General features: G+C 38.0%; 1 protein-coding gene across 4 annotated transcripts in view; it reads left to right on the forward strand.

The window, feature by feature from the left end:
• The window catches only part of NSUN6 (NOP2/Sun RNA methyltransferase 6), a 68,855-nt gene that overhangs the window by 20,699 nt on the left and 25,447 nt on the right, over window positions 1–22,709 (forward strand). For all 4 annotated transcript variants that reach the window (XR_013999245.1, XR_013999246.1, XM_081143685.1 and 1 more), the window contains exons 6-8: window positions 842–923; window positions 4,775–4,894; window positions 18,679–18,823. Coding sequence is in view for 2 of the 4 variants with exons in the window: in XM_081143685.1 (XP_080999811.1) it covers window positions 842–923; window positions 4,775–4,894; window positions 18,679–18,823 (347 nt within the window). In the remaining 2 variants the exon portion in view is untranslated. The remainder of the gene's footprint in view (window positions 1–841; window positions 924–4,774; window positions 4,895–18,678; window positions 18,824–22,709) is intronic.

Genomic DNA, 22,709 nt, shown 5'->3' on the forward strand with positions numbered 1-22,709 from the left:
TTATAAGTGGTACACTCTTCATCCTCTTATCTTGTTTGATGTGGTAGTTTCAGGGACTGTGCCAACAGACTTTTTTGAATAATTTTCTCTTTGTTGGTGAGAGTCCAAAGCAACCATCTTCCAGAAAACTGTTGATGTTTAAACTCAGTTTTTAAACCTAGTATCGGTTATGCTGTTAACGATTTCTTTCTCTGTCTATATGAGAAGAAGCATGCTTCTGTTACAAAGAAATGCTATATGTACACCCTGTTTCTTATTTATATTCTTTAAAAATTTTAGAACCAACTCTACCAGTGTTTAGCTAGTATATTTGCACCCTTTGTTTCTTGAATTCCAGCTGAATTTAACCATTCGTAGACTCATAGAAGTAGATTAATTTACTAACAGACTGCTTATCCTATGAGATCTTATACTTTGCATTATATGGAAATACATATTACAAAAATAGTTTCAAAAGAAACATGTAATCCCATACCTGAGCAATAATTGGTTTAAATTATTCTTTGTATAGATGGACATGCTTGTGCTGGTAGGCATGGTGTGCAGGAGATAGTCAAAGGGATATCAGATGTTCTTTGATTTTCATTCTACTCATTTGTGCCCAAATGAAAAAATTTACATAACCATCCTTGTAAGCTCACCTGATGACCTCCTACTGTTGGTAAAAATTCAGAAACAAATTACTGGAATATTCTAAGTATTTTGGTGTTGAGTAAAATGAAGTTTTAAAAAGGCAGAGCATCTGATATTTGACATGCTACTACTTGTGTATGTTCCTAGAAATAGAGTTTGTATAGACATTGTAATTTATATAGACTAACATTAGATTTCCTATTTTCAGAGGTATAGGTGTAAGAATGACAGAACCAGTGTATCTCAGTCCTTCATTTGACAATGTACTGCCCAGCTACTTATTTTTACAGGTAAGTAATTATTAAAAGTAAAATATTTATTGACATTGAAACATACTGCAGTGAATTACTTGAAATCTAAGGGTTTTTTGTTGTTTTTTACTTGTATTAATATATTTTTTGTGGTCTATATTTTCTGATCTACTTTGGTTAAGCAATAAGAAAAACTTTGTAAGCATTCTTTTTTTCCCTCTCAACTCTCACTGATTACCCTTTTGCCCACAAGTGCTTTAATATAAAGCTTATTATAATTGTTGCTTTCTGTCTCAGAATATTAATCTGTAAATAATACATGCATTACTATATGTATTAGTGTTCATTTTTAACTTTGAGTAAGATTCAAATAGTTTATTGCTAACAGATTTTTGTCAGGTGATTATTAATTGTGGTGCTATAACAAGTACAGTCAAACCTCAGTTCTCAAATGTCTCCCACCTGGAACAATTCTGTTCTCCACAAGAGTTGTTCAAAATGTCTCTGATGTCGAACAACCCTTTTGAGCTGATCTATCAGCATGACAAAAAGTGTCTCTCCGGCCACAAACAAAGGAGAGAATTCAAGTCAGTTTACCACTGAGCCTCATGCTGAACCTCACGTTGTTAACATCTCAGGAAGTTGTGCTTGAGTATATTTTTGTGGGTTTTTTTTGTCTTTATTGTTAGTGAAATGGATGATTAGCACAATTTTAAAAACATAAAGAGGCCATGAAGTGTGCTAATGTTGCTAAGGGTGTGAAAGAAACTATGATCACAGGCAATTGAAGAGGTAGAAAAACTGTTGTTGATTTGGATAAACGAAAAGCAGTTAACCAGTGACAGCATTTCTGAGGCAATGATATGTGAAAAAGGGAAGATGCCCCATGCTTACCTCCTGAAAGACACTCCTGGAACGAATGCTGAAAGCAATTCCTGTAAAGCTAGTAGGGGTGGTTCATACATTTAAGAAGTGTTTGTTTATAGATTAAATAGTTCATTAGACATGTACTATATATAAGAAAGGTTAAAGGGAATCATTTTGGAGTCTGGAATGAATTAATTCAATTTACTTTATTTCTAATGGAAAAAATGATTCAGTTTTGGAACAAATCACTTCTCGAACAGCCTTCCCAAACAAATTAACTGTAATTTGTTTTGCCTTGTTCAGTTTATTAAGTACTTGTGTGTATATTAAGTAATTTGTTACCATTTGGTCAGGTGGTGTTATTACTGTTGTTGTTATTCTAATAGAAGAAGATACCAAAGATCAGATATGTTAGGGTTCTCGAACAGTGTTACCCAAGATGATGGAGCCTTCAGATTTGATGCCTGCTTTGCCTGCTGGCTGGGTAGGAGAAGGGCTCAACAGAGGAACAGTGGTACTCAGCACTTCAGCCTGCTCCTCCAGCTGTGGCTCAAAAAGAGCATGATGCCTACTTGCACTTCAGTCCCAGACAAAGCTGCCCCTCCAGCTTACCCTGAAGCCAGGCAATTCCTCCTCGTATGACCCTGGCTCTTTTCCATCTGCTGAGGTTGCACTGGAGCTCAGAGCAAGTGAGTTTGTGAGTGAGACTGTGAGCTGGCCCTTTAAGCTCTTCAGTGGCTGGGACTCCAGCAGTCGTCCATCTCACGGCCAAATTCTTGACTGCTTTTCACATCCAGAAATGGGGATTTTGCTTCCTGTCACTGGAGCCCTGGGCTAGGGCGGCCTGGTGTCAGGCTGGGACCCCTCTCTCATCAGGGGGGACCTCCGCAGCCGAGATATCACTCCCAATTATCCGCCACATGTGGGCGTGGGAACAGCCCATTCCACGACTCTGTCTCTCCTACCAGTCTCGATGTGGCTGCTGCTTTATATCCTTCGTTATGGGATTCTGTTTAGGTAGTCTTCAGGCAGTTTTCAATGATGGTTGTGTTGTAATTTAGTTGTAATTTTGATGTTGTGGGAAGAGGCGAACATAGTGTTTATCTACTCCACTATCTTGACCAGGAGTCTCCAGAAGCTTTTAAATTAGATGTAGTCTCACTTATTTTTTGTTGCTTTTATTTTGGTTAAAAAAATTGCCAAGGCTTATGTCAGGGAGCTTAGTGCCCTTGTTTTCTTCTAGTAGTTTTATGGTTTAAAGTCTTACATTCAAGTCTTTAATCCAATTTGAGTTGATTTTTGTATGTAGTGTAAGAAAGTGGTCCAGTTTCATTCTTCTGTATATGGCTGTTCAGTGTTCTCAACACCGTTTATTGAAGACACTGTTCTTTCCCTATTGTGTATTCTTGGTTCCTTTGTCGTAAATTAATTGACCATATGTGCATGAATGTATTTCTGAGCTCTCTGTACTGTTTCATTGATCTATGTCTGTTTTTATGCCAGTAATGTATCTTTTTAACCACCGAAACTTTGTAATAGAGTTTGAAATTCAGGAGCATGATGCCTCCAGCTTTGTTCTTTCTAAAGATTGCTTTCGCTATTCAAGGTCTTTTGTGGCCCCATATGAATTTTATGATTGGTCTGTTTTTGAGCATTATAAAAAAAATTACTAGGTGATACTCTTGTATAGCCAGGATTGAGAAATACTGTAGAGAAAGGTAGTAGACTAAATTGTTTTAAGAAAACTGTCATCATTTAAATACTTAGTGAAGCTTCTTTACTTGGACTGTTTCATCATTTTTACTTATTGCATCACCAGAAGGTTTTTAATGTGTTATTTACATTTCAGTGAAAATTTCTGTCATCTTTGACCAGTATATTAATCTTACCTTCATTAAGAGTTAAGCATAACCACTTATCTCTAGATAAAGAATCTCCATTAGCCACATATGTGTTTTAGTGTTTTCATTATTAGAGTTCAGTTTTTAAATATTTTTGGAATAGACCAGGCTGTTCAGAAAAACTACCTGTAACAGGTGGAGCTGTTTTTAGTGGTTAGTGGGGAGGGACTGCTTTTCAGGTACCTCAGTTGTTTGTATTGATTTTAATGCTTCCTGTATCCACAGGGAGGGTGTGTGTGTGTGGAAACTTGCTTATTTGTGTTTCCTTTCTCACCATTGATTTTCTCTTTTGAATTGGTGATCTTGGATTCATTTGAGAGTGTTGTAAGCTTCTCACAGTTCTTAAGGACATAATAATGGATGTAAATGTTTTGGTGTGAGAAGAAATTGAAACCTTTTAACTTTAAATAGCCCTATGCTTGTTAGTCTCTACTTTTTTCTTGCCAAGTATTTTAAAATTTTAATTACTTTGTGATATTATTCTCTTATTTAAAGTGGTCATCCTATAGTAAAATCCATATGTAATTAATACTAATAATGATTTAATATAACTTGCTACTATAGGTGGAGGTATATTTGGGTTGTATAATCTCAGAATATATATCTAGGTGTCTATCAGAAATAGCTAATTTTTTTTTTACATTTTACTTTTCTCCTACTGAAATGTAGTAGTGGTGGGAAGATAGGAACCCAAGCATGCCTTTCAGTGCCATTAGCTGCATAAAATGGAATTTTGAAATGGGAGTTAGTTGATGAAGCACCTGAAATTGCAAATTTTTATACTTTTTCTGGGGAAAAGATCTAGAGCTTTCTCATATTTCTAAGGGATCTCTCTCTGGCCTCCAGAATAGTGAGAATCACTGAGATGAGGACAATATGCTTTTTTTTGCTGAATTGATTGGAGAAATGCATTGTGTGTGTGCATGTATGTGAATGTTGTTGGATATCGTAGGATACTGAAGGAAACTGAAAACTTCCTGACACCATTATGGTTAACAAAAAATGTACTCTTGGGAGAGGATGCTGTACTGTATTACCCTCAAAGATTTCTTTACGTTCTCTGATTCTGAAATTTAAATTGATTTAGTATCATTGATAATTGATTTTTTTTTCCCCTTATAGAATTTGCCATCTGCTGTAGTTACTCATGTTCTGGATCCTCAACCTGGAGAGAAGATTCTAGATTTGTGTGCAGCACCTGGAGGCAAGACAACACACATTGCAGCACTAATGCATGATCAGGTAAGACTGTCTTCACAGCAAAACTACTGTCACTGTATTACATATTGCAGTAATGGAGGTGGAACTGCCTGTAACTTATGAAACATTATGCAACCGTTCATAATCTGATTTATTTCAGATTCAGCCAAAAGGAAGACTATTCAGTGATGTTGGTCATCACATACTGAGATCAGTAGACAGTTATCACTTGTGAAGACTATCTCAAGACCTCTTGAACCCCAGATTTGATAATACATTTATAGAATTCTTTTGTCATAAAATTAAGTTTAAGTGAAACACTTAAGAGACCTTTCCATGTTGTTAATTATACCACTTTTTAAACTATTAAAATAAATTCTGCCACTAAAAGTTAATTTGACAGTGCATTTTTAGAGTATCAAAATATATTTTGTTGATATATATACAAAGACACATATGATGCATAAATGTGTATAAATACACACACAAACGTGTATACGTTCTTCTAGTTTTGGGCTTCATAAAAATCTTATAATCTGGCTTAATTATAAACCCTGTTTTACTGTCACAAAATATGATAAGTATGTCCTTGTATAACTTTAGCTCAGATTTTACTGTCTCTTTCCTACATATACATATTTGCTAGTGTATTTTCTTTCATTATGGGCTAGTTTTATCTGTGTTCAACACTCACTGTGGCCTTGCAACCACTCTATACTTCAACTAAGATTCTTTAATTCAAGAAGGATATGGCCAGTTGATATTATCTTTTTTGTTTGTCTCAAATTCTGTAAAGCTAAATGGTTCCTAAAATACTTACACATGCTAGTATCTTCACCTATAATAGATTTGTTGATTGGGAATCAAATTTTAAATGACTGATTGGTTGGTTGATTGAACAAGTGTTTAGTTAGTACTATGTGCCAAGTGTTGGTGGTAGAGCAATAAACCACACTGACCAGAATTTCCTTCTCAATGGAGCCTACATTCCAGTAAGAAGAGGCAGATAATAAACACATAAATGAATAAAAGAATGTGGCATATATGATTGTGAGGAGGGCTGTGGTGAAAAATGAAGGAAGGTTAAGGGAATTGGGAGTATTGAGGGGAGGGAGAGAGAGAGTTTGCAGTTTTAATTAGGGTGGTCAGGGAGACCCACAGTGAAGGTGGTATTTGAGAAAAGGCTTAAAGGTGATGGGCAATATGGAGGTCTGTGGAAAGAATGTTCTAGTAGAAACAGTAAGTGTAAATGCTCAGACTGGAGGGTACCTGGCTTGTTTGAGGAACTTCCACAGTTTTGCTGAAGTAGACTAAGTAAGGAGAAAAGTAGGAGGAAAAGAGATCAGAGAGAGGGCCGGTGGGGCGTGGGGAACATTTGGGTAGAGCAGTTCTGTAGGCTCTGACAGAACTTTAGTTTTACTCAAGTGATAGGAAGTCAGTGGAGGTTTTGAGCAGAAGAGTGACATAAGCTTAATTTTTGTTTAATGTGTCATTCTGGCGGCTGCTTTGACATAAGCCTATTTTTTATTTAATGTGTCATTCTGGCAGCTGCATTGAGGGCAAGGGCAGAAATAGACCAGTTAGAAGACAGTAATTCAGGAAAAAGTTATGGAGGAGGTAAGAAGTGGTCAGATTATGAATATGTTTTTAAGGTGGAGCGTTCAAATTTGTTGATAGTTTGATTGGATGTGAGTTGTGAAAATAAGAGAATAATTCAGAGTGACTCCCAAGGTTTTTGGTCTGAGGAACTGGAGAGAGAGTTGCTAGAGAGGGATGACTGGGAAGAGTAAGTGTTGCAGAGAAAAATCAGAAATTTAGTTTTCAATATATTAAAGTGAAGTGTATTAGATGTCCAAGAGATGATGGTGAGCAGGCAATTGGATATTTATCTAGATAGAGTACAGGAGAGAGGTCAGGTTTGGAGATATAAATTTGGAAGTCATCAGCATATAGATAAATAAAGATATAAAATGTGGGTGGCAATAGAAAGTACAAGAGGCCAGAAGACTGAGACCCATAGGTACAACACGCCAACATTCAGAGGTTGAAGGAATGGCCAGGGATGTAGGAGGAAAACCAGAGGAGTGTGATGTTCTGAAAGCCATGTATAGAAAAGGACACTGAAGAGATCAGCTGTGTCACTTGTTACCAGGCCACATGCGATGAGGACTGAGAGCTTCCAGAACATTTAGCACCATGTAGGTAATTGGTGACTTTATTGTGAGCAGTTTTGGTGAGTGGGAATGTTTGCCTGGTTTGAGATGAGAGGAATCAAAGTGAATTGAGACGGCGCCTTTCAGAAGCAGGGTTTGTTTTTACAAGAGAACAGAGAAATGGGGCGTGAGGGAAATAAAGTTTGTGTCTTAAACCCTTGCTGACCGGCTATTTCGAGCTAGAACTCACCCATGCAGCCAGCTACTTTTCCACGCTTGAATATTAAATGAAAGCATCTGAATGAGAATAAATGTACTTTATTTTGTCATATCTTATGTTTATATTACCATACGTTGAAATTAAACATATTGCTTGTCATTTCTCTGGAAATACTGACTGAAAAGTTGAGAAAAAGGCACGTATAACGAAGAGGAAAACTAGGGACCACCGAAATAATTGCTGAGCAGTGAAGTGGCTTGTATCTCGCACCCTTTAAAATCTGAGCCTAAAGAAAGATAACCAAGCAAACAGTCTAGAGCTCTCTTTTAAAATCTACATTGCTTTCAGACCTTAAAATTACTTAAATTAATGTAAGTGCAGACAGAAGTTAACTTATGACTGGCCAACAACATTTGGGAATGGAAACATGACTTAACTCCTGACTGGTCAGCAACATTCAGACATGGAAACAGGAGTATACTCGTGACTGGTCAGCGAGGAGTTTAATGAGAAAGGTATACTTTAAAAGGGGAAATTGGTAATATCAGAGGGAACAGGGAAAATTCACAGAATAGTATCTTTGAGTAGGAGAAGAGGGATGGGAATATATGTACAAGTGGCTTTAGATAGTAGCATGAAACAGTTTATTCATGGAAATAGGATTGGAGTGTTTAGTCCATTGACCTTTAAAGTAATTACTGATAGACATTTTCTCTGTTCTCTTATATGTTGATGGCTTTCTACAGTTTGTGTTTGGATTCCTTTCACTTTATTTTTTTTGTATATGTCTTATAGATTTTTGGTTTGTGGTTACCATAGGGTTTATATAGAACAAGCTATGTTCATAGCAATTTATTTTAAGCTGATGGTCACTTAAGTTCGAACACATTCCAAAATCACTACAATTTTTCTTTACCTGCTCTGCATTTGTTTTTGTCGTTATTTTTATTTTTTTAATCTTTATTGTTGAAAATATTACAGATGTCCCCTCTTTATCCCCATTGATCCCCTCTACCCTGCATCCACCCCACCCCCAGGCCTTCCCCAGACCAATGTCTGTGTCCATGGGTTGTGCTTATAAACATATAAGTTCTTTGATTAATCTTTCTCCACCAAGTCTCCCATTCCCACCTTCCCTCTGAGATCCCTCAGTCTGTTCCATGCTTCATCTCTGAATCTATTTTGTTCATCAGTTTATTTTGTTTATTACATTCCACATATAAGTGAGATCATGCGGTACTTGTCTTTGTCTGACTGGCTTATTTCACTTAGCATAGTACTGTCCAGTTCCCTCCATGCTGTCCCAAAGGATAAGAGATCCTTTTTTTACTGCTGCATAGTATTCCATGGTGTAAATGTACCACAGCTTTTTTTATCCACTCACCTATTGATGGGCACTTGGACTGTTTCCAGATCCTAACTATTGTAAATTGCACTGCTATGAACATAGAGGTGCATAAGTTCTTTCTGATTGGTGTTTTGGGTTTCTTAGGATATATTCCTAGAAGTGGGATCACTGGGTCAAATGACAGTTCAATTTTTAATCTTTTGAAGAAACTCCATCCTGCTTTCCATAGTGGCCACACCAGTCTGCATTCGCACCAGCAGTGTACCAGGGTTCCCTTTCCTCCACATTCTCTCCAGCACTTGTTTGTTCATTTGCTGATGGTAGCCATTCTGACAGGTGTGAAGGGATACCTTATTGTGGTTTTAATTTGCATCTCTCTGATGATTAGTGACTTTGAACATTTTTTCATATGTCTCTTGGCCATCTGTATGTCCTCTTTGGAGAAGTGTCTATTCAGGTCCTTTTCCCATTTTTTTAATTGAATTGTTTATCTTCCATTTTTTAAGTTATATGAGTTCCTTATATATTTTGGATATTAACCCTTATCAGATGTGTCATTGGCAAATGTGTTCTCCCATACAGTTGGCTCCCTTTTCGTTTTGTTGATGGTTTCTTTTGCTGTGCAAAAGCTTTTTATTTTGATGCAATCCCATTTGTTTATTTTCTTCTTTGTTTCTTTTGCCCTAGGTGATGCTTCAGCAAACATACTGCTATGAAACATGTCTGATATTTTGCTGTCTATGTTTTCTTCTAGGATTTTTATGGTTTCACGTCTTACATTTAAGTCTTTTATCCATTTTAAGTTTATTCTTGTGTATGGTTTAAGTTGGTGGTCTAGCTTCATTTTTTTCCATGTACCTGTCCAGTTTTCCTAGCACCATTTATTGAAGAGACTGTCTTTACTCTGTTGTATGTTCTTGCCTCCTTTGTCAAACATTAATTGACCATTGGTGTGGGTCAATTTCTGGGTTCTCGGTTGTGTTCCACTGTTCTGTACGTCTGTTCTTGTGCCCATACCAGGCTGTTTTGATTACAGTGGCTTTGTAGTATAACTTGATATCTGGTATAACTTGATATCTGGTATTGTGATCCCTCCAACTTTGTTCTTCTTTCTCAAGATTGTCTTGGCTATTTGGGGCCTTTTTTGGTTCCATATAAATTTTCAAAGTGTTTATTCTAAATCTGTGAAATATACTGTTGGTATTTTGATAGAGATTGCATTGAATTTATAGATTGCTTTGGGTAGTATGGACATTTTAACCTTTAAAAGACTGCATTTAAAAGACAGCATCATACAAACTCCATGTATTTTCCAGGATCAACTGTACAAATAATGGTTTCTTTCCTTTTGCCTGTAAAAAAGAACGTATATGCTTAGGTTTCTGAGTATTTAACCTTTAAAAGACGGCATTTAAATTCCATCAACATTTAAATTCGGCCAGCGGGACCCACTCCTTGCCGGGAACTAAAGTTCCCTTTCATCGGATAAAGGTTAATGATGTTAATTCTTTTCAGTTCTTGAACATGGTATATTTTTTCCACTTGTTTATATCTTCCTCTATTACTTTTCTCAGTGTCCTGTAGTTTTCTGAGTAAAGGTCTTTTACATCTTTGGTTAAGTTTATTCCTAGGTATGTTATTTTTTTAGTTGCAGTGGTAAATGGGATTTTTTTTTTAGTTTCTCTTTCTGAGAGTACATTATTGATATATAAGAATGCCATCAATTTCTGGGTGTTAATTTTGTATCCTCTTACCTTGCTGAATTCATTTATTAAATTTGGTAGTTTTTTGGTGGAGTCTTTAGGATTTTCTATGTACAATATCATGTCATCTGCAAATAATGACAGTTTTGTTTCCTCCTTTCCAATTTGGATGCCTTTTATTTTTCCTTCTTGTCTGATTGCCATGGCTAGGACTTCCAGTACTATGTTGAATAGGAGTGGTGAAAATGGACACCCCTATCTTGTTCCTTTTCTTGGGAGAATTGGTTTTAGTTTTTGCCCATTGAGTATGATGTTGGCTGTAGGTCTGTCATATATGACCTTTATTATGTTGAGGTATGATCCCTCTATTCCCACTTTGCTGAGAGTTTTTATCAAAAATGGGTGTTGGATTTTATTGAATGCTTTTTCTGCATCTGTTGATACAATCATGTGATTTTTATCTTTTAGTTTGTTTATGTGATGTATCATGTTTATTGATTTGCGAATATTGTACCAGCCTTGCATCCCTGGAATAAGCCACACTTGTTCATGGTATATGATCATTTTAATATATTGCTGGATCCAGTTTGCTGATATTTTGTTGAGGAATTTAGCACCTATGTTCATCAGGGATATTGGCCTGTAATTCTCTTTCTTTGTACTATCTTTATCTGGTTTTGGAATTAGGCTAATGCTGGCCTTGTAAAAAGAGCTTGGAAATGTACCTTCCTCTTGGATTTTATTGAAATAGTTTGAGGAGGATAGGTGTTAATTCTTCTTTGAATGTTTGGTAAAACTCCCCTGTGAAATCATCTGGGCCAGGGCTTTTGTGTGCTGGGAGCCCTTGGATTACAGCTTCAGCTTCATCAGCAGTTCTCAGCCTATTCAAGTTTTCTGACTCTTCTTGATTAAGCTTTGGAAGGTTGTATTTTTCTAGGAATTTGTCCATTTCATCCAGGTTGTCCATCTTAGTTGTTCACAGTATTTTCTTACAATCTTTTGTATTTCTGTTGGGTCAGTTGTTATTTCATCTCTTTTGTTCTTGATTTTGTTTATTTGGGTCCTCTCTCTTTGTTTCTTGATGAGTTTGGCTAAAGGTTCTCCAATCTTGTTTATATTTTCAGAAGACCAGTTCTTGGTTTCATTGATCTTTTGTATTGTTTTTTTAGTCTCTCTGTCATTTATTTCTGTTTTGATTTTAATTATTTCCTTCCTTCTACTTTGGGCTTTTCTTGTTATTTTTTTAAGTTTTTAAGTTGTAGGAGTAGAGAGTCTATTAGAAGTTTTTTTGAGGTAGCCTGTAGTGCTATGATCTTCCCTCTCAGGATTGCTTTCATTGTGTCCCATAGATTTGGAGTTGTGTGTTCATTTTCATTTGTTTCCAGGAAGTTTTTGATTTCTTTCTTGATCTCTTTGGTAACCCATTCATTGTTTAAAAACATGCTATTTAGCCTCCATGTGTTTGAATGTTTTTTAGTGTTTTTATTGTAGTTGATTTCTAATTTCATGCTATTGTGGTTTGAGAAGATGCGTGATATGATTTGTCTTTTTGAACTTGTAGAGACTTGTTTTGTGCCCTAACATGTGGTCTATCTTTGAGAATGTCCCATGTGCACTTGAGAAGAAAGTATGTTCTGAAACTTTGGCGTGGAATGTTTTGTAAATATCAATTAAATTCATCTGAACTAGTGTGTCATTTAGGGTCACTGTCTTCTTGTTGATTTTTTGTCTGGAAGACTTATCCAGTGATGTCATTGGGGTGTTAAAGTTCCCTAGTATGACTGTATTGCTGTCGATCTCTCCCTCAAAGTCCTATACGAGTTTTTTAATAAATTTAGGTGCTCCTGTATTGAGTGCATGTATGTTTATCAGGGTTATACCCTCTTGTTGGGTTGATCCTTTTAGTATTATGTAATGACCTCTCTTGTCTTTCAGTGTGGTCTTCATTTTGAAGTCTATTTTGTCTCATATGAGTATTGCTACCCCAGATTTTTTTTCATTTCTATTTGCATGGAAAAATTTTTTCCATCCCTTCGCTCTCATCCTGTGTGAGTCTTTTGTTCTGAGGTTGGTCTCTTGTAGACAGCATAAATTTGCATCATGTTTTCATATCCATTTTGCCACCCTATATTTTTTTATTGGGTCATTTAATCCATTTACATTTAAGGTTATTATTGGTAGATACTTATCTATTGTCATTTTAATTCTTTATACATATGTTTCTCTCTATTTCTACTTCTAATTACAGCAGTTCCTTTAACATTTCCTGTAATGCTGGCTTTGTGGTGATAAACTCCTTTAGCCTTTTTCTGTCTGGGAAGCTCTTTATTTCATCATCTATCTTGAAGGATAATCTTGCTGGATAGAGTAGTCTTGATTTCACATCCTTGTTTTGCATTACCTTGAATACTTCATGCCATTTCCTTCTGTCCTGTAGAGTTTCTGATGAGAATTCAACTGACAGCCTTATGGGGGCTTCTTTGTAGGTAACAGATTGCTTTTCTGTAGCTTCCTTTAAGATTCTCTCTCTCTCTTGAATTCTTGGCATTTTACTTATAATGTGTCTGGGTGTGGGCATCTTTGGATTCTTCTTGCTTGGGACTCTCTGTGTCTCCTGAACTTGTGTGACTTTTTCCTTGATCAGGTAAGGGAAGTTTTCTGCCATTATTTCTTCAAACAGGTTCTCTAACCCTTGCTTACTTTCGACTTCCTCTGGCATTCCTATAGTGCGAATATTGTTATGTTTCTTGTCCCACAGATCTCTTAGACTGTCCTGTTTTTGAATTGTTTTTTCTTTTTGGATCTCTGATTGAGTGATTTTTTTCTACCCTGTCTTCTAATTTGCTGATCTGATCCTCAGCTTCCTCTAATCTGCTCTTTCTTCCTTCCAATGTATTCTTTATTTCTGATATGTTAGGTAGATCTGCTAGGACTCTCAGTCTTTTTGGAGGGTCTCTGGTGCAAGCCAATGTCAGACGCAATTGTGACTGGCCCTGAGTATCCTCTTTGGAGCTATCAACAACCCTCTGTTTGAGGTCTCCTCTGCTGGGACTGGGTGCATATGGACAGGATGAAGATACACTCCAAAGTCTACTTTTCCAAGGCCCCGGGTCCAGAAGGAGATCAGGCAAGGACTCAAAGCCCTCTGAGGTCTGCCTCTGCCTGCAGGCTGATTAATCTGATTCTCTTAATGAGCCTCAGGCTGTAGAAACTCCTCTGGGCAGGGTGAGAGGCTTTCCAGCAGGGTGGGGCAATTGCTTACCCCCTCAGGCAAAAGCCACACAATTTGCCTGAGAAAGATGTCCTCTGCAGTCTGGGGGAATGACTAGGCACAGGAATCCAAATGGTGCCCTCTGATCTCACTCTCCAGAGCCTGCAACCCCAGATTCTCCCCACATAGCTCCAGTCTCCTCTGCCCTCTCTCTGCTGGAGCCCAAGGTGAGAGGCTGTCTACAAAACTTTGTATGTTCACTCTTTAAGAGGGTGCCTGCAGTTCCTGCAACCTCTCCCTAGCAGACAAAAACCCAGCCACTTTTCACAGCCAGATGTTATGTGGGCACCTTTCTCACTTCTGGTGTTATTGGCTGGGAAGCCCAGCCTGGGGTTTAGGCCCCAGAGTCCTCAGTGGGAACCCCCACAGCTGAGATATCCCTCCAGACCTTCAGCTGCTGCCTGTGGGAGTCCAGCCAGCCCTCTTTGCGCCTCCATACTTCCTATTGGTCTCTATACCATCTCCACTTTTCTTCTTTGGTTTATGAGGGTGTTCTCCAGTTCTTCAGTTGGTTTTCAGGCAGGTTTTTCTATATTTTAGTTGTAATTCCAGTTTGGTCCCAGGAGAGTTTCAGTGTAGCTTCCACTCAGTCATCTTTAATCTCCCGGTTTTTGTCATTTTTTACTTATTTTGTGAGTGTGTTTTTGTTCATATCCCTTAATTTATTGTAATTACACACTATCTTCCTACTTTTGCCTTTTAACCTTTATAGTTGGTTGGTCCACTGCTTTTTGTACTAAATATTTGTCTTTGTCAGTGAGAATTTTATTTTTGCAATATTATTCATGTTTTTGATCTTTTCTATTCTACTTGAAGAAGTCCCTTTAACATTTATTGCAATACTGATTTAGGGATGATGAACCTCTTTAGCTTTTTCTTGTATGAGAAGCTCTTTATATATCCATCAATTTTAAATGATAGCTTTGCTGGGTAGAGTAATCTTTGTTGTAGGTCCCTGCTTTCATCACTTTGAATATTTCTTGCCAGTCTTTTCTGGCCTGCAAAGTTCCTGTTGAGAAATTAGTTGACAGTGTTATGGCAGCTCCCTTGTAGGTAACTAACTGCTTTTCTTTTGCTGCTTTTAAGATTCTGTCTTTGTCCTTAACCTTTGGCATTTTAATTATGATGTGTTTTGGTGTGGGCCTCTTTGGGTTCCTCTTGTTTGGGACTCTCTGCGCTTGCTGGACTTGTATATCTATTTTCTTTACCAGGTAGGGGAAGTTTTCTGTCACTATTTTTTCCAATAGGTTTTCTGCTCTCTCTCTTCTCCTTCAGGCATCACCCAGGTTGCAAGTATTGGTATTCCTGAAGTTGTCCCAGAGGTTCCTTACCCTGTCTTCATTCTTTTGGACTCATTTTTCTTTTTGCATTTCTGACTGAGCATTTTTTGCTTCCTTATATTCCGTATTGCTGATTTGATTCTTGGCTTCTTCTACTCTACTTTTGATTCCCTGTAAATTATTCTTCATTTCTGACTTTTTATTATGGTTTCCATGTCCTTTTTTATGCTGATGAAGTTCTCCAAGTTTCTTGAGTGCCCAGTGTTTTGATCTCTGCATTGTAGATTGATTGTCTTGATTTTGTTTAGTTTCTGGAGTTTTGTTCTCTTCTTTAATTTGGGCCATTTTTCTTTGTCTCTTCAATTTAGCAGCCTCCCTGTGTTTATTTCTATATATTAAGTAGAGCTGCTACATCTCCCAGGCTTGGTAGAATGGCCTAATGTAGTAGGTGTGTTGTAGGGTTCAGTGACACAGCCTCTCCATTCTCCAGAGCTGAGCACTCAGAAGGTGTGCTCTCTGTGTGGGCTGTGTACACCATCCTCTTGTAGTTGAGCCTTGATTGCTGTTAGCATGTCAATGGGTGGGATTTACCCCCACAATGGTCAGCTGGAAGGACTGACTGTTACCACTGACCACCGACCTCTGACCACTGTGGAGGATCAGCTGTGCAGGGGCCCACCCACAGAGCAGGAGTTACTTAAGCAGGACTCTGGTGCCTGCTGAGTCTGACCCTTGAGTTTGTAGTTTGTAGAGGTGTTTGGGTGGTGGTGCTACAGTGTGGTGTGAAGCTGTCCACTTGGTACACTGGCCCTGGGGCCTCTAGGAAAGTGCAGTCCAAGGTCAGCCACCATCTGTGTACCACCTGGCATGAGCTACAAAGCAATCTGTAGATGCCTACTTATGCTGAGCTTGGAGGTGCCCTGGGGAGGACAGGGTGTGAAACAAGGCTGGCTGCTGATAGTGTGGGGCCTGGGGCCTCCCTGAGACCAGATGTTGCTTATTTGAGAGATTTTCGGAAAATCTTAAGTTTGAAAAGATTTAGGAAACTCTGGAGCCAAAACAGGCCATTTGCATGGAAAAGCCCCTGGAAGTAGCTTGGGTGGGCCTGAAAGTTGGGTGAGGCAGGGCCTCAGGGAATTACCAGAGTGGGTCATACAGTGTGGATCCAGGTTGATAGTGTCTCAGATATGACGCCCACCTGATGGCTCTGTGGGGGGGGAGGGCTCATCAAAGGAATTTTGGCCTCTGCCAGCACTCTTTATGGGAGTAAGCTGACCCCCCCCCCCCCATTGCTGGATCTCAGAGGGAGTGAGTCCAAGTTAGTCCCCACTGTTTTTTACAGCCAGATGTTATGGAGACTCTCCTCTTCCAGTAACGGGTAATCTGGGCTGGGGAGCCAGATGTGGGACTGGTACCCCTAGCTCTCTGGGGAGTACCTTCATTGCTGAGATAGTCCTCCCATCTTTTAATCACCACACTTAGCCTGTTCTGTGTCTCTGCCCCTCCTACCATTCTCGATGTGGCTTCTTTATGTCCTTAGCTACAGGACTTTTGTTCAGCAGTTCTTCATCTGGTTCTCAGTGATGGTTGTTTTATAATTTAGTTGTAACTTTAATGTGGTTGTGGGAGGAGGGGAACATAGCACTTACCTACTCCTCCTTCTTTACCAGAAGTCGATTCATTTTTGATCTGTATGTAATGATTCTTAGGAAGAAGTGATTTACAGTAATGCTTTACCAAAAATAGTAGGAACATTTATTGTTTCAAGATGAAATTGTAGCTTTTCTCTTACATTAATGCAAGGTTTAATTATCCAAAGACTTCTGATGAAAATTCATATACATGGTAGAACAAAAGTAGGTTTATAGTTGTGAGTATACAAAACACAGAGTTTATATTTTTACTGAATTTATTAAAGGGTTAAACCTATGTCTGTGCTGTATGTGTGTGTGAATACATACACCATATATATATCCACAGTATGTGTGTGTGTGTGTATACATTGTATGTGTACAAATGTATATAAATATATGCCCTGCATGTGAGCATAATCTCTAGCAGTAAAACAAGATTAACTTCAGTGAGTAAGCTTAAGTAACTAAGAAATATATTTGTTGTTGCTCTTAATTTATAGTGATATTTATTGTGTTTGCTTAGAGGTGTTTATTCATAGAAATTTTATTCTCTCTACTAAGATCTTTCAAAATAGAGTCTGGTTATTGTGGTTGTATGTGTGTTGTGTTGGTTTTATACTGCCATGCAAAAATGATCACAAAGTCTATACTGCATACAATTAAACATATATTCATACCATGAGTCAGGGATTCAGCTGGTCCCTGCTAGGCTTGCTTGTGCACCTGATCCAGAGCTGGTTAGCTAGGGGTTCTAATGACATTGTGAAGGTTTATTCACTTGGTTTTGGTTGATGTTGGTTTATCTAAAGTGACACCAGCTGAGACCACTTGTGTGCCCTGCCTCTGGTCCATGTGTTCCTTATCCTCCTGCTAGGAATAGATGGCCAGCCCCGCAGAGGGCAATCATTAAGGGTTGGCCATGGCTGAGGGCAAAGTAGAGCAAGGCCAGCTGTTCAAGTGCTTTTCATTTCTCTGCTTGCATTACATTTACTGTCATCCCATTGGCCAGTGCAGATCACAGCTGAGCTCAAGTCAGAATGGCAGGGTACTGCAAGGGAAATGGCAGAGGATGAGGTTAGTAACGAGCTGAAGTTAGTAATCTCACAGTGGGACAGCAGCGTAGAAACGGACACCTGAGTAAAGACACCTGAGCCAGAATTAATCTGAGATTTTGTTGCTCTTTTGATTTATTTTGGTAGTTAGATTTAGTGTAAGTTTACACACCTGTCTGTACTTTTGTAAAAGTAGCCTTCAGCCATTGGAATTACTCCTTCACTGAAGTACATTTGAACCTTATTCTGGTTGTTTTTACCTACTTTTTCAGTTCAGCTCACTTGAAATGGTTTTCCTGTTTGTCAGAGTATTAATTGGAACTATGTCTACCATTAATGTCACATGTAGAAACATTATCAGCAAATTCGTATTGTAGTCTATGCAACTGATGCAGATGTCATGCAAAGACAGTGTATATAAAGGGAACAAAAACAAGGAAATACTTTGAATGGTTAATTTCACCATCTCTGCAATATCACTTCATGGTATGTTTTGAAATATACGAATATTACAATACATTCATTAAAATGACCCTTTTGTCTCTGTTGACTTGGATTTAACTGAGTATTACCATTTAAAATTAGTTTTGGACTATATTTTATACCAGTCTAGAACATTTTGCTGTGATATACAGACATAGTTTTCTGTCTTTGGTTGTCAGAATTCAAATGAATTTTATGTGTATAGCATAGAAAATATTGAAATGAGGATTGATTTTGTAAGTAATATTTATTTGTATCTTAAAACACTAGAAGGAAGATGTCTCAGGACTTTAGTTCATGTTCTTTCAGAGCTGAGCAAGATACATCAAATTGGTGATTTTTAATGTTTACCTCCAGTGGATGTTTTTAAGTGTCTTTAGAAGATTGCAAACACTATTTTTGGTTTTGAGTTTTGTTGATTAAAAGTAGCTGGGCATTATAAGAAAATTATCTGGCATGATGGTGTTTTTTTTTTTTTTTAAGGAAAGACTTAATAAGTATTTGATATAAATTCAATATGCATTTGGTTAATGAATTCAACTTTAAAACTAGGGGTAGGAGGAAATTGGGAAGACCATAATTTTTCATGGTTTTCTCATTTCATTTTTAATAATTTTGATGATTACTTTGGATTTACACTTTGTTTTTTTCTGTTTTTTTGTTTTGTTTTGTTTTATTTTAGGGAGAAGTAGTAGCCCTGGATAAACTATCCAACAAAGTAAAAAAAATAAAGCAGAATGCTTTATTATTAGGGCTAAATTCCATTAGGGCTTTTTGCTTTGATGGAACAAAGGCGCTTAAACTTGATATGGTTAAGGACACAGAAGGTGAGTTAAATTTTATCTTTTGAAGACTTTATAAACAAGCAGATTTTGCTCTCATTGTTCTAGCTCCGAAATATCCACAGGGCCTTGAAACTTTGGCATCGATCTAATATTTTTTGCTGTAATAGATATCTCCTTTGCTCTTCATCTCATCCCTGAATATCAAGTTTTTACTAATATAAGTCAAATCCCCAAGACTTGGTCAAACTCTATTTTATTTTTTATTTTATTATTTTATTTTACTTTTTATTTTATTATTTTTTCCCATCACCATTTATCCCCCTATATCCTCTTCCACCTCCACCCGTCCCCTTCTTCCTTGGTCAGATTCTTTATACTTGAGGTATTTGTCTTAATTTCATAATGCTTCTCAGAAAGCTTCGGAACCTTTCAATTTTATGATACCTGAGCTATTTTGTATTATTTCTTCATTTTTCTTGAGGAGTGAGGCTATGGAGCAGGGAAGGGAGGAAAAACTGTTACATTTATTAAGTCACTCTATCTCTATTTCTGTATCCCTGTCTCTTGTTTAGATTTGATTTCATGAAATACTCCAGAAACTTGCATATCTTATTGAGCTAACTGGCATTCGTTTTTCCTGAATGTTTATTGATTAAAGATGACTTTTAAAAAGCTGAGGATGTGATCTTTGATTTCCCAACCCCCTTACACATCATTTAGATTGCCATTGTTAACAAAACTCTAGGAGTAAATTTGAAGATCTAATTGGCTTTATTGAGCTGATTCCTGAATTGGGCAGCATACCATTTATCCTGCTGTCTGGGGTTGTACAAGTGGAAGGTTTTTAGAGGAAGAAGGGTGGGGCCAGGGAACTTTAACAAAAGCAAAGAAAGGATTATATTTGGCCAGGACACCCTTCCTTTCTCTTTCTAAGTAGAGAAGAGGAAGGGTTTTTATCCTATAGATTGCCTCTTCTTTCTATGGGGAATGTAGAGGACCCACAGTGATGGATTGGTGCTTGACCAGAAAATTCCAGACTGGTTGATTAAGATGTTTCTGGGAAAGGTTGAAACAGTAAAATCAGGTATTAAATCTAGGCTTGGTATCGGGGCTTTTAGCACTGAGTAATGTCATTTTGATACTGTCTGTGGTTTTCCCTTTAATACTACAGGGAAAAATTTTCTAACCCTATACTTTGCCGGTATATAAGCTGTTGTTCATAAACATGACTATTAGACAGTAGACAGTTCAAAATACTCCATTACTATCACTTCACTAAAATTGTTGTTAGGTCACCAATTTTTACGTATCTGAATTAAAGTGATCATATTCACAAGGATAGTAGGTTGGCATTAGGGTAAGAAAAATAAATATATAGGATAGTGATTTTAGAGGTCAGTCTTTAGTGCTATAATAAAATAATCCATTAACTAACTTGGGATATATGTTAATTGATTTTTCACTCATCCATATCACTTCATGCACTAATGGTCATAAGTCATCACCTTTAGCTATTTGTTGAATAACAGCTGTTCTGTGGTGGTTTTATTTGGAGTGTTAAACTTAGAAGGTCAGGCAGTAGACCCAATCGATTGGTAGAAAGGACATCAGTCAATATCTTTGACTCATGGAAAGTGAGAAATTATTTTGTAACATCTCCTATTGCATAGTAAACCACATGAGATTTAAAAAGCAAACAAAGGAAACACATGGAATTGTAGGCGGGAATGGCACTGAGTGTTAGTCCAGTGGGGTCAGACTGGACCTGGGTTCAGCAACTTCAGTACTTAGGTTCTGGCTAGGAAAGAATTCAGAGCCAAGACCTGAACTATAAGAGAACATTTATTTGGTAAGTCACAGAAGTAGGTAGGAGAAGTAATTTGTAGAAGAAATGGGCTGAGGAAACAAGTTATAGAGGTAAAGGAAGTGTCCTTAGAGCTTGGGAGTGAGGAAGGTAATGGTAATGCACCTGGAGGGAGGGAGAAGCGGGAGGGAAAGGCGCTAGTGTGTCCCCAGGAGGGAGAACATGCTGGGTCCTCTGCCCTAAGGGTTTTAAGGGTAAAGATTTTAGGGAAGGTCACAGTGGAATATCTCAATAGAATATTCAGCAGCTTTCCAGGTGTGTCCTTTCCGGGTCTAGGTCTCCACTGATTGATTGGTCAGCACCAGGGTGGGGAGTTGTTACTCAATGCAGCTAGTCCTGAGGTCAGCCTTGGGGTTTTGCTGCTTTTCTGGGCCTGGAGTTGAAAGACAACTTAGGCCTAGATGTTATCTCTAGGAAGGAAAGGTCAGGGGGTCCAAACCTCATGATCAGTGATATGCTAGGCCACCCTGGAGGTGAGGTCCCACCCTATAATTGTCCTTTGCTAGGCACCTAGGGCTTCCCACCCTGATGACCTTCTGTACCTAGCCCATCGTCCTTGCTCTGCTCATGTCTGTCTAACTGCCTACCACATTGTCATCTCTGGGTTTGAGACAGCGTCTCCCGTCTTTCCTGGTGGAAGGGAGAGGGACTAGGAGACTGCTCTGCCAGTTCTTCTAAGAGCCAAAACTGGAGGTGGGATTGTGGTGTGATTTATAGTCAGAAAAACATTAAGGTTTATTCGTGTTCTAGTGTGTATCAGTACTTCATTCCTTTTCATGTATGAATAATGTCGCAGTGTAAGAGTAATGCTGTATTTTATTCATTCATTCATTGGTTGATGGACATTGGGGTTTTTCCCCCTTTTTGGCTATTATGAATAATGTTGCAGTGGACATTTGTGTGTAAGTTTTTGTGTGGACATATGTCTCATTTCTCTTGAGTTATAACTAGGAATGAAGTTACTGAATCATATGGTAACTGCATTTAACCTTTCGCAGAGCTGCCAGGCTGTTTCACAAGCAGCTGCCCCGCTTCGCGTTCCCACCAGCAGTGTTCGAGGGCACCAGGTTTTTCGCCGCCTCATCCACACTTGTTCTTACCGTCTTTTTTACTATAGCTATTTTGGTAGGTGTGCGAAGTGGTCTCTCATGGTTTTGTTTTGCATTTCCCTGAGGGCTAATAATGAGCCTTTTTATTAGAGCATTTTATTATTTGAACATTTTTGCATGTGCTTATGAGGCAGGAACCGCCGCCATTTTAGGAAGACTCCCCATTTCAGGTACCAGCTTACCCGCCTGAATGTACATGTAACCTTATCTGACCTCTGGAACCCCGCCCACTATTTTCGAGCCACAAGCAGGCCCGACCCACGACCCTATAAAGCTGACCCAAGCCCTTTGTTCGGGGCCCAGAATTTGGAGACGCCTCCTCTGGGACCGCATGCGTTAATAAAGGTCTCCTTTCGCCTCCTCTGGTGTATGGCCTGAGTCTTTTCCGCTACACTTATTTGCCATGCTATATCTACTTGTCCAGTCAGATCCTTTGCCCATTTTTTGAATGAGTTATTTTTCTTTTTATTATTGAATTGTAGGAGTTACTTATATATTCTAGGTACAAGTTCCTTATTAGACATAAGATTTACAATATTTTCTCCCATTCTCTTTGTTATCCATTCACTTTCTTGATGATGTCCTTTGAAGCAAACAAGTTTTTAATTTGAATATGTCTAGTTTATTTTTTTGTTGTTGCTTGTGATTTTGGTATGTTTTAAGAGTTTTATAGTTTTAGCTCTTACCTCTAGATGTAGAATCCATTTTGAATTAATTTTTGTGTATGGTGTGAGGAAAAAATCCAACTTCATTCTTTTTCATGTGGCTATCCAGTTGCCATAGCACCTTTCATTAAAAAGACAATCCTGCTCCATTCAATTATTTTGGTACCCTTGTTGATGATAAATGTAAGGATTTATTTCTGGACTCTTAGTTCCATTCCATTGACTGATACTTCTTTTCTTAAGCTAGTAATACAGTGTCTTGATTACTGTAGCTTTGGAGTAAATTTTTA

The sequence above is a fragment of the Miniopterus schreibersii genome (assembly GCF_964146895.1).
Source record: "Miniopterus schreibersii genome assembly, chromosome: 1".
Lineage (NCBI taxonomy): Eukaryota > Metazoa > Chordata > Mammalia > Chiroptera > Miniopteridae > Miniopterus > Miniopterus schreibersii.